Below are 12,711 nucleotides of genomic sequence, written 5' to 3'. Positions count from 1 at the left end.
CTCTTGACCCGAAGGATCCCCCTTTTTTTTTCTTTTCTCGGGTCAACTTTAACAATGATGGGCAGCAAGAAAATACAAGCCCATTTTTTCGTTATGTTTTTCTTGGCCCAAAGACTCGTGGTCGGAAAACACAGTTTTATTTACTATTTTCGAACCCCCTGACACCCCAACGTGACAGCAAAAATTTCTCTCTTCTCTACTTCATGATAAATAAACATTAATTTTAACGATAATTCATATATTTGGGATTAAATATTTTATGGTAAGCAACTATCTGCGAAACTCGACTTTTACAATAAAATAACCAAAAGTCGGTACATTTTGGTTGCACTTAATGAAACATAAAAAGACATTAAATACACAAATTGGGTACTTAAAAAAAAATTCCCAGTAGATTCACCAGCTTTCATATACTCTTTTTTTACACATAGGATTAAAATTTATACTTTTGATCAATTTCACAGTAAACAGCAAGTTGTCAAATAAAACAAAACACAAAACCAATACCGAAAATATACACAATAGACTTGTATAGCAGACCCCAGAGATTCCTTGATGATTAGACAAAGTGGTGACTAAAGTAAACGCTCCTTACGTTTATCACATTCGAAAGCTTTTTCTCCAGAATGAGTTCTTTGGTGGGTATATACAACAGTTTTGGGAGAATGTTTTCTAACATATATAACATTAGAAAGGTTTTTCTCCAGTATCAGTTCTTTCATGATAAGATAAAGTGAATTTTGCGCTTAATGTTTTCTCACATATAATACATTTGTAAGGTTTTCCTCCAGTATGAGTTCTTTGATGATCAGATAGGGTGAAATTTTGGCTGAAAGATTTCTCACATGGCACATTTGTAAGGTTTTTCTTCAGTATGAATTCTTAGATGTTTAGATAAATTGGAACTTAAATTAAAACATTTTTTACATATATCACATTCGAAAGGTTTTTCTCCAGTATGAGTTCTTCGATGACCTGATAGATGGGATTTTTGGTTGAGACTGTTTTCTCACATACGTGTTCACATTTGAAAGGTTTTTCTCCAGTATGAGTTCTTTGATGATCAGATAGGTGAATTTTTTATGAAATGTGTTCTAACATACGGCGCATTTGAAAGGTTTTTCTCCAGTATGAGTTCTTTGATGATTAGACAGAGTGGATTGTTGGCTGAAAATTTTCCCACATACGGCACATTTGTAAGGTTTTTCTCCAGTATGAGTTCTTTGATGATAAGATAGGTGAATTTTTTTGCGAAAAGTTTTGTTACATACATCACATTCGAAAGGTTTTTCTCCTGAATGAGTTCTTCGATGAATAGATAGGTGGGCCTTTTGGCAGAATGTTTTCTCACATATATCGCACTTGAAAGGTTTTTCCCCAGTATGAGTTCTTTGATGACTATTTAAATTGGAACTTGAAGTAAAACGTTTCTTGCATACATCACATTCAAAAGGTTTTTCTCCAGTATGAGTTCTTCGATGAACTGATAGACTGTATTTTTTTTCGAATGTTTTTTCGCATACATCACATTTGAAATATTTTTTTTCATTATGAAAATCTTCATGTTTCACTACATCATTTCCTGCAAATACACTAATGTTACTTGGTATATCACGTTGACAATTGAAATTTGTTTCTCTTTTCAGACATATGCTTGTCACACCAAGCATACTAGAAGTTCCACATTCATGTTTGCAGATACCAGTTTCACTGAACGTTGCAACAGGGAATACTAAAAATTATAAATTTTACTCAAAATAAATCACTCCGCATTTAACAATTACTACCTTATACACCTAAATGCATGTATTTTTAATAATACTTCTGTAGGTAATTAGTGTATAACAGCAAATTTGAAATATTCTAATTCTTCAACGAATTCTTTATTCCTCTGATGTGTCCTATTTGTAATTGTTCATAATACTAATGTTTGACTTCTAGTCATAGTTTTATAAGTAAGAATCTTCAAATACAAGACCCATTGAATTTTGATTGAAAAGCATTTTTAAAGCACCTTAGTTGAGGTTATACACTGATCCACTTAAACGTGAGTTTGTCTAAAATATATTTTGATATGCTATTATCAATTACTTTTATCAGTTAGCGCAATTTCACCCCTGAATAATCATATCAATTAGTAATAATTTATCATATTTTTGCTATGCTATATAATATTTTAAGTACTTCTGTATAATACTAAAAGAGGTTGTCATAAGTGTGTCAAAACAATGACAGATTTATCTTAAAAGCAAATATTATATTTAAGATGAAGCTCATTTAAGTCAAATCTTCCAAAGAAAGGTTGGTCTTACATATTTCAAAGATCTGATCATACGCAGTGCGCTAGCGCTCCCTAAGTAAAGAACGATGTGGGCACAATGTATTTTTTTTCTCCATACCCAGGCACTTCGTATCGAAGGAGATGTCGTACAAACTTCGAAAAGGGCTCATTCGATTGGAAATTGGAGTGGCTAGCGCCCATTTTAATAGTCGAAAGTGATTGGAGGGCAACTAGCCCCCCCCCCCCAACGCCAATCATTCCCCCAAACAAATCCAATCAAAATTTTGAGATAGCCATTTTGTTCAGCATAGTTGATTTCTAGATAGAGAATATGTTTTTGAGGAGGACATTCTCCCAAAACCCCCAGGGCAAGGGTTTTAAGTTATGCCCTGGGGGCACATAAGGTTTTTTATTGGAGGCGTTGTCGTAGAAACTTCAAAAAAAAACTCGTTCGATTGGCAATTATAAGAGCTAGTGCCTTTTTCAATAATCGACAGTGATGGGAGGACAATTAGCCCCCCCCTCGCCCATCATTTCCCCAAACACATCCAATCAAAATTTTGAGATAGCCATTTGTTCAGCGAAGTCGATTTCCAAAAAGAAAATATGGTTTTGAGGAGGACACTCCCCCAAAGCCCTCAGGGCAAGGGTTTTAAGTTTTACCCTGGGGGCATATAAGGTTTTTAAAGAAGGCATTGTCGTATAAACTTCAGAAACCGCTCATACGATTGGATATTCAAAGGTCTAGTACCTTTTTTATGAGTAAAAAGTGATGGGAGAGCAACTCGCCCCCCCCACACCCCTCTTTCCCCCCAACACAGCCAATAAAATTTCGAGATAGCCATTTTGTTCAGCGTAACTTATTTTTAGATAGAAATCATATTTTTGAGGAGGACACTCCCCCAAAACCCGCAGGGCAAGGATTATAAGTTATGCCCTGGGGGCATATAAGCTTTTATTGAAATCTTTGTCGTAAAAAACTTGAAAAAGGGCTCATTCGATTTGAAATTCAAAGGGCTAGTACCCTTTTTAATACTGGACAGTGATTTGAGGGCAACTAACCCCCCTAACCTAACATAAACCAGAGAAGACACACACAAAGAGACGACAAACACACGACAAACACACAGAGACGACACACACACAGAGAGAATACACACACAGAGACGACAAACACACACAGACGTCACACACAAAGAGACAACACACACACAGATACGACAACCACACAAAGACGACACACACATAGAGACGACACACACACAGAGACGACAAACACACAGGGACGACAAATACATAGAGACGACACACAGAGATAATACACATAGATACACAAAGAGATAATGTTTTTACTGAAATCTTTGTTGTAGAAACTTGAAAAAGCACTTATTCGATTTGAACCTCAAAGGGCAAGTACCATTTTTAATAGTCGAAAGTGACTTGAGAGGGCAACTACCCCCCTCTCACGCCCACCTTTTCCCCAACCACATCCCATCAAAATTACTAGATATTCATTTTATTCAACATAGTTGAAAGTTTCGGAAATTAGGTCTTTAAGGATGACAACCCCTCCCCCACAGCCGTCAGGGCAAGGGTCATAAGTTATACCCTGGGGGCATATAAAGTTTTTATTGAAACCGTTGTCATAAAAACTTCTGAAGGGCTCATTCAGTTGGAAATTGAAAGGGCCAGTGCCTTTTTTAATAGTTGAAAGTGATTGGATAGTGACTAACGCCCCTCTCACGCCCACCATTTTCCCAAACACATCCAATCAAAAGTTTGAGATATCCATGTTGTTCAAAGTAGTTGAAAGTTCTTTAAATTAGGTCTTTTAGGATGATAACCCCCTCAGAGCCCTCAGTGCAAGGGTTGTAAGTTATGCCCTGGGGGCATTAAAGTTTATATAGAAAGTTGTTATAGAAATTTCAAAAAGGGCTCATTTGATTGAAAATTCAAATTGCCCTTTTTAATAGTCGAAAGTGAGTGGAGAGTTATTAACCCCCCTCTTACGCACACCATTTCCCCAAAAACATTCAGTCAAAGTTTAGAGATGTTGTTGTTGTTTCAAGTATGTTGTTCAACATAGTTGAAAGTTCTGGAAATTATGTATTTAAGGATGACAAACCACCGAGAGCCCCAAGGGAAAAGGTTGTAGTTTATGCCCTGGGGGCATATAAGAATTTGTAGATAGAGTTGTCGTAAAACGTCAAAATGGGCTCATTCAATTCGAAATTGAGAGGGCTAGTGCCCTTAGTAATAGTCGAAAGTGATTGGAGCGTAACTAACTCCCCTCTCACGCCCACTAGTCCTCCAAACACATCCAATCAAAATTTTCAGATAGTCATTTTGTTCAACATAGTAGAAAGTTCTGGAAATTAGGTCTTTGAGAATGACCTTAGGGTAAGGGTTGTAATTTATGCCCTGGGGGCATATAAGGCGTTTATAGAAAGCGTTGTCGTTTCCAAAAGCGCTAATTCGATTGGAAATCGAAAGGCCTAGTGCCCTTTTTAATAGTCGAAATTGATTGGAGGGCATGACATTTTTATAGTAAAGATCGATGTGGGTATAATGTATTATTTTGTTGTTGTTGTTTAGACCAGGGCACTTAGTATCGAAGGAGTTGTCTTGGGAACTCCGTAAAGGGCTCATTCGATTGAAAATAGAAAGGACTGATGACCTTTTTAATAATCGAAAGTGATTGGAGGGCAACTAGCCCCCCTTCCACTTGCACCCTACCATTTGCCCATTATGTTTAAAAACTAAATGTTTCCTTAAGATTAAATCAAAATGCACTGTGATAATGCTAATTCCCAATAAGGCACCTCAGCACTATCCAAAGAACGACTGAGGGTATTATGTTCAAACTTTCGGGGCTACTTCTGCTCTTAAAATTTAACCAAAATGCAATATCAAAGAAAGTAAACAGATTTTATTGCGAATGGTATCAAGTTTGCTCTTTACTGAGTTTGCACTTTACTGCAAAATTTGCACTTTCCTGAAAAAATACAAATGAATGTGCGTTGTCAGTTTAATATACATATACTGATATTTAGTAATCAAAATGTTAGTATTAGTTGATTTATAAAGTTATAAAAGTAAAAACATTTATATTTTTTCAGTAAAGTGCAAATTTTGTTCAGGCCTTGGGAGGACAAAGGGGTTTTGCGCCCAACTTATGTTAATTTCTGCTCGTTTTGAGTTTGACTCGGTTATTTATTGTAATTTCTGTTCGTTTGGGTTTCATTTATTTATCGATGCTGATTTGTTGTAGTTTCACGCTTGGTAGATTATTTGATTTTATTTTTGCTCTTTTTTTGTTTAATGGAGTTCTTTACTTTTCTTTTGAAAAACTTATTTTGTAGAAAAAGTTTTTTTAATTAATTTGTACAAAGAAAGTGACCTAGTGTGACTTGTACAAGATGTGATTTGTACAAAGAAAGTGACCTAGTTTGACTCCCTCCCTTTTTTTAATATTACAAATGTGTGAACTGTGCTAGGGAAAAGCATACTTTTCGAGAAATCAAAAAGCTAAAAATATAATTTATGCTTGTTGCCATAAAGAAAAGGCGAATCAAGTCACCAAGAGCTGCATTACCTACAACAGAACAGCTGTAAAATATACATTTCACTGAATGCAACAATGATGGTAATCCCAAAAACCGACATTTTTCCTCACTATATTTCAAATCCAAAGGCTTCATTGAACGTGGCCATAACAAAACGTAAACTGTCAGAAATCCTGGCCAAATAATGTCAAGGTTGCACTCCAATTTCGATTTAAGAGGACACAAATTTAAGAACAATCCCTGTTTTAATTTCATTCAAAATAACCCTTACGACATTAAGTCTCATTGTAACCTAGTCTTAGTATCAGTGCACCTGATTAACAACTGACTGCATCCTAGTCTTATAGCAATATCTTCGGCTCTTAGAAAGGGATTAAAATCACAGGAAATTAAAACGTTCATTTTTGGAAAAAAATGCCTAAAGTGTGGTCTATTGAATTATCAACAAATAAAAGGCAAATATGCCACAAAAGACATGTGATTTTTTAATGCTCAAGCTAGTTGTACGCATGAATAAGTCCTTGCCCTAAAAACAAAAGAGATATCTCATATTTTTAACATTAGCATAAAATATTGGAAATTAGGAAGAAAGTACTGAGTTCCAAAAGTTAGAAAAGAGTTCAAAATAAAATCAAGTTCACCGTTTTAGTCATGGATTTCTGTAAGAAAAAAAAAGTTAAGTATTCTAACAATTGAAACAATCTGAGAGTCTTATCAGCAAAACATGAATCCTCAAATACCGGCATTTCACTCAGAAGCAATAAAACATATCCTTCACACCCCAACACACATAATTTCAAGGGAAGTGTAAGATGCACCTTTCCATTTTGAACATGAAAATATACAAAAGAATTTCAGGACACATGAATCACACCTTTGTCCCTATTGGTGTTAGCCTCAAGATTAAGATAGTCAGAATTAGCTTTAAAATCTTGAGATATACCAGACCAAACAGCAAAAAGATGGCTTTATGTTTCATTGATAACATATTGACATCAATACGATAATAATAAGGACAGTAAAGCCAATGGGAGAACACGGAATCAGTTGTGAAATTAAAACTCACTTAGACTTAGATTATGCTGATGATTTGAGCATCTTGAATGAAAATGTTAGCAAACAGAATGAACCTTCAGAGGTTTTACAAGTTCAGTATGCAAAAAGTTTGAAAATTAATGTTAAAAAGACTAAGTCACGAAGACTAGGAATAAGCGAAGGCAAAGATGTGATGTTGGATAACGAGAAAATTCATCAAGTTGACAGCTTCAATTACTTAGGTAGTATTATTAACAAAGATGGTGGGCGAAATAAAGCTGTTAAAATTAGAATAGACAAAGGCTCAGGGTGTTTTTTCACAGTTGAAAAAAGTTTGGGAGAAAATGAAGATAAGTCTACTCGCCAAGATTAGAATATTAGAAGCTGCGGTAATGAAAGTGATCATATATGGAAAGTGATAAAAAACAACAAAAAAAAACAACAAACAAATGACCATGTTGTCAGTTTAATTGACATATACGGATATTTCTTCCTTAAACTTTTTATAATTTTTATTTGTGAAAGTAAAAAAGTGATAACCTTTCAATCATAATTTGTTTTCAGTAAAGTGAAAATTGTGTTCTGGTCTTGAAAAGGAATGGGGGTTATCTTATCAGCCCTACTCGTGTTAATTTTTGCTCGTTTTGAGTTTGACTCGGCTATTTATTGTAATTTATTATCGTTTCTGATCGTAGGTGTGGTTTTCGGCGGAATTTTTTCTGACTTGCATCACACTTGAAAGATTTTTCTTCAGTATTAAAATCCTCAGGTCTTTCTTCATCATTTTCAGTAAATACACTAATGTTACGTGTTATTTCGTGATGAAAATTCAAATTTGTTTTTTTTTTAGACATATTCCTGTCAGACCAGCCATTATAGATGTTCCACATTCTTGTTCAGCTGATACCGTTATCATAGAGCGTTGCAACAAGGAGAACTAGAATATTGTAAAATGTACTTAAATAGCTTACACATTTTTACTTTACACAGTTATACAAATTTCTTTTTAATGACTCTTCTGTAGATAATTAGTTTATAACAGGCAATTTGAAATATTATTCTAATTCCTCTACGAATTCTTTATTCTTTTGTTACTGTTTGACTTTTAGTACTAATTCAGTTCGACTTTTAGTCCTAATTTCAAGGCATTAAAATCAATTGTATTAAAATCAATGGAAACTAAAACATTTTTTTTTTTAGTAAATTCATATGATTAGAGTGGCATATTGAATTATTAGTAAACCAAAGGCAAATATGTTCGAAGAGACGTGTTATTTATTAATGCTCTCACTAATTGTACGTATAACTAAATCCTTGCGCCAGAAACAAATGAAATATCTCACACTTTTAGAGTTAAAAAAATTGAAAATTAGAAAATAATAAGTAAGTATTATATTTCAAAAGCTGGACAAGAGATGCAAATAAAATTAATTGGCTGTTTTGTTCATGAAGTTCCCTGCATAGTGCCCTACATCTCTAATCTATCTTCATTGAATCTGTCTCTAGTTTGTTATGCATGTGACTTTTTAAATCTCAGCCGTACCCTCCAAAGAATGAGCGACATATTTGTCATACTTCAACAGAAGTATCTTAAACTTGGCATTTGTTTCAAAGCTGATAAGTCAGAAATAGTGTTTTTTAATTGGAAAGGTGAGCCACCGTTCGCTAGCAGTGCTTGGCAATGCCACTGTTAGAGCTGTTGACCACCTCGTTTATCTAGGTCTTCCGATTGGTTCGTCACTACGCCGCATCCGATCCCTTCTCCTAGACAATCTCGTACAACGTATATCTGCTTCTTATGTATCGATTTTTGCAGCAAAAGTTTGATTCAACCGCTTACTATTAGCTAGCCTTTCAGTACTGTAGCCCTTCCTCACATTTTTATATTGCTCCGTTCTGGAAGCTGTTTACTAGAGCTGATTGTCTGAAAGTATGGTCTATTTTCTTTCGTTTCGCCAACTATTTGCTTCGATTACCGCTTTGGCATCGGAATTCTCCACTGGTTGAAAGGTATGCTGATCCTGAGCTTGCAAATTTCTAAGTTAATTAATAAGCTTAACCGAAGGCTTAGTTCTCCACATTCACAGAATGATTGGTACCCGTTTAAGTTCAGTAGTATTTAGCTGAAATGTGTTTACTGAGTGTATTTATTGCGGAGATCTTTTTTTTTTGTTCATATATGTATGAATATGTTAATTTTGTATGGGTGAATTTGCGTTTGCTTCGTTGGATTTTGTTCTTATTTTGTACTAGGATTTGATTCGTTTTGATTATGTTCTTATTATTATTTCGTCCTTGATTCTTTTATAGTTGGCATTCTTATCTGATTTTTATTGGTTTTGCCAATATCTGTCTCGTACTATTGTTTTCTTTTCTTTGTTTTTTTTTCATACTTTTCTACATTCTTTTAATGTTTTTGTATGCTGGATTTAAGTAAATAAATGAAGAAAAATAAATAAATATGCAGGTATACAAGAAAAAATAACAGAAAGATTGGCTTTATGTTTCACTGATAATATAGGATCGATAATAAATGATAATATTTTGATACTATATCATCATATGAGGAGGTATGTTCCGTTTCTGCAAAAATTACAGTAAAAATTACAAAAATTCATCCAAGGAAAATAAGTCTGTTATTTATACAACGCTTAGAAGGTCATACGAATTTTACATGGCAAATTCATGGACGAATATAGGGTTTGAAAAGGGTGATTTTAAAAATTAAGGAATTTCGCTAGGACAATGGGACTTTAAAAGGGATAATAGACTTTCAGGGATAAGGAATTTTAGCAATTACTAATAGTATTTTTCTAAATTTTCTTGTAGAATAGTGGCAATAGCTGCTACTTAGTAAAGAGCCAACCCTTACTCATAGTAAAAGACAGTTCAAGACTTATATTGAAAAAAAAATAACCTGTCTAATGAGAAAATTTGGGCATTACATACTGATTGGTGACCCAACACACTGAAGATTCTATTGATTGGCAAGAATGGTGACCTTTATATTGGTTCCTCATAAAAGCAAAATTTTACAGCAAAAACAATTTTAGAAAATTTCAAAACAAGAGGTTGAAAACCAATCAAATTGGCACTGGAGGGGGGGGGGGCACGCTTGGTATAGCCAGCGTCGAAGGTCTTCACAAGAGGTTTTTAGGCATGTACGTGAAATAAACTCAAAAGTCGCTATTGGTATCTGTGTATCATTAATATGTCCCAGAGGTTTAACCTCTTCACCAGAGTTTAAAATGACTTGCCTTGGATACCGCCCCCTCTCCGCCCTTTTGGAAATTGAAAATAAAATGGGCTTTATAAAACAAACAACCAAATAAAACAAATTATTTTATAAATTATCATAAGCTTATCAGTTTTTAATCTAGGCCAACTTTTCGGTTTCGTTGCAATTATACCATACATTTTCAACACACTGGAAGACATTTTAAATAAGGACAACACTCTCATCATATGAAATGATTTTTATTCAAAGAACCAGTTTAAGGAAAGAAATGGCATGTCCTAGCTATTCCAGTTTCCAAGACTCCTTATGAAACAAATACTTCTGTAGTACCTGGAATTCCGCCATTAGATTTATATTTTCCGGTCCACTAACTTGTGGGTCATCCACTAAAAGCATATTTCAGTTTCTACCATATTTTCCCAAGGAATTAAAAATGCAACTCTATCCTGGCACCCAGTTATACAAGAAGATATAAAAAAAAACATACCACCGTCCATATTAATATTTGGCTCCAATTTAGGAGGGTTGTAATCTGGTTCAAGCTTTACAGATGCATCTGTATAAAGACTCTTTTCTACGAAAACTTCCTCATTGAGCGATAAAAACGAATCAGTACTACCAAACAGACTCTTATCATTGGGTAATGCGTCTTCAAGTTCTAAGAAAATTAAAACTAAATTCACTTATGAAATCTCAAAAAATGATTCAGTGATGAGTATAAAGGTTTTTAAAGAGAAAACTTTATAATAGGGTTAAAAATGGATTTACTGATGAGTAAAAACTTATAGAAAGAAAAGATAAAATTTTTCTGACTATCTTTGTTTTTATCTTTGCACAATTAAACAGTTAAAGGTAAATATCTATAAGTAACGACAAAAGTAACTCGTCCCTATGGTAAGCAGGTAAAGTAAAACAAATGGTAGAAGACGAATTTACACTGAAATAATATTCATTGTATGCTGGTTTAGATAAGTGGAAATCACATGGTACAAGTCAAAATTAATTACAATTTATCTCATGAATCCTGGATTCATGAGTTAGGATACAAACAACAAGTAGAAATAATAATAAAAATGTTTCATAAGTAAAAAGAATAGATTTTGGGACTCATCTAGTCAAGTGGTCTACATTCTCTTATCTTGGTTGAGATAACGCTATTGAAGCCCCCTCCCCCTCTTAGACAGTTTCTGACAATACTTGGTAAATTAGGTCAACGCCTTCAGTATTACATTATTTTGGTTATCTAAGGACACAGACAAGGCATATGAATGATGAGTCTGAGCTGTTTCTCTTAAACATCATTGTTAGGCTGCCTAATTGGCTGGAAGTAAAACCAAGGACTTTTAGAATTTGTTATTCCGATCCTGATTATTTCTGTTTTTTAAGGTTAAAGCCAATCTGCTTTGTTTAGTGAAAGAGGGATAATGTTTCAACATCCATTTAAAATTAATAACAGATTTCTGGTGGGAAGCCGATGCAATTGAAATTGATGTTTTTTTTAACATTAACTTAAGGGCAATAATTTATGAAATTAAACAAAGGCAATAAAACAGCATGACCTGGCAGACATTAATTGGAAAAGTCTCTTTGTGGAAGAAGTTGTTTTTTAGAGTAACAAAAGACAAATTTTACAGTTAGTTTGGTCTATACTTAAAATAAAAATAGCAAAAACGAGAAGTTCAATGACTGTCCTAATTTTCACACAATATTGTATAAAATATATATAGAGCCCAAAAATCACAAAAGTAAGACAGGCTAAAAAATAAGTACAGCACAAAAGCAGTACAAATAAGCAGATAATTGGCTCAGTCCCTCATGATACAAATTACCTTGCTTAATAGCAGTGATGCCAACATGGCGAGGTGTTTCCATGTTTCATAAATTGAGTCAAATATAGTCAGCTCCCCTTCACAAATTTCAATATTGTATCTTCAAAAGAGAAGGAGTACAAAACCTAGAAAATGGATGGGAGATATAAGCAAAAAGAAAATAGATCAAGAATATATCCAAATTAAAGACAGATTTATTGACATTTCTAAGTTTACATTGACCAACTAGTGAAAATAGATGTATGGTAAATAGATTTTTGTTCATCTTTGCTAAAACAGTCAGAAGTTCTTAAGCAAAGAAGCTTAAGTTCTTAAGCAGTCTTAAGCAAATCTTAAGTTCCTATAAAAGTTTACAGCTTTCAAATGAAGGCTAAAAGGTAAAAACAAATCTTGAACAGATGTCATACTAGTAGGTATTACTTACTCCCTTTTTTTAATACTCCCTTTTCTAGTTGCTTCAATTGGACCAATGTATTTTTAATTCAAGTTGCTATATCTAAAATATGTTGGCAGAATGTTGCCCCTTAGAGGAAAATAAGCCTAAGCTCCTAAACCTAGGGACATACAACTGGTATTTGTTTATAGGTGCTGGTGAGGGAGAGAGAGACAGCCCCTTTCCCAGGGAAATCAAGAGACTTAAAAATATTTCACACTTCAGGATTTAGCTCACTGTGTAATCACTCCACTTTGTCATTGGACTTGTATATAAAAAAGTGATTTTTATCCTCACCTTGATGAGTAGCAAAAGATTTATTTTAATGA

General features: G+C 34.0%; 1 protein-coding gene across 1 annotated transcript; it reads right to left on the bottom strand.

Annotated features, from left to right (window-relative positions):
- Positions 1-1,094: 1,094 nt before the first annotated feature.
- LOC148938408 (uncharacterized) lies at positions 1,095-11,992 on the bottom strand. Its single transcript, XM_089107817.1, has 3 exons — positions 11,950-11,992; positions 10,608-10,778; positions 1,095-1,732 (listed from the first exon to the last, which is right to left on the bottom strand). The coding sequence occupies exons 1-3, from the start codon at positions 11,990-11,992 to the stop codon at positions 1,095-1,097; spliced, it is 852 nt and encodes a 283-aa protein (XP_088963943.1).
- Positions 11,993-12,711: the final 719 nt, after the last annotated feature.

This window comes from Artemia sp. Qi Xiang Cuo, unplaced genomic scaffold, assembly GCF_049724085.1.
Source record: "Artemia sp. Qi Xiang Cuo unplaced genomic scaffold, ASM4972408v1 HiC_scaffold_3340, whole genome shotgun sequence".
In the NCBI taxonomy this organism is placed as follows: domain Eukaryota; kingdom Metazoa; phylum Arthropoda; class Branchiopoda; order Anostraca; family Artemiidae; genus Artemia; species Artemia sp. Qi Xiang Cuo.
This window is presented reverse-complemented; position numbering and strand designations above follow the sequence as displayed.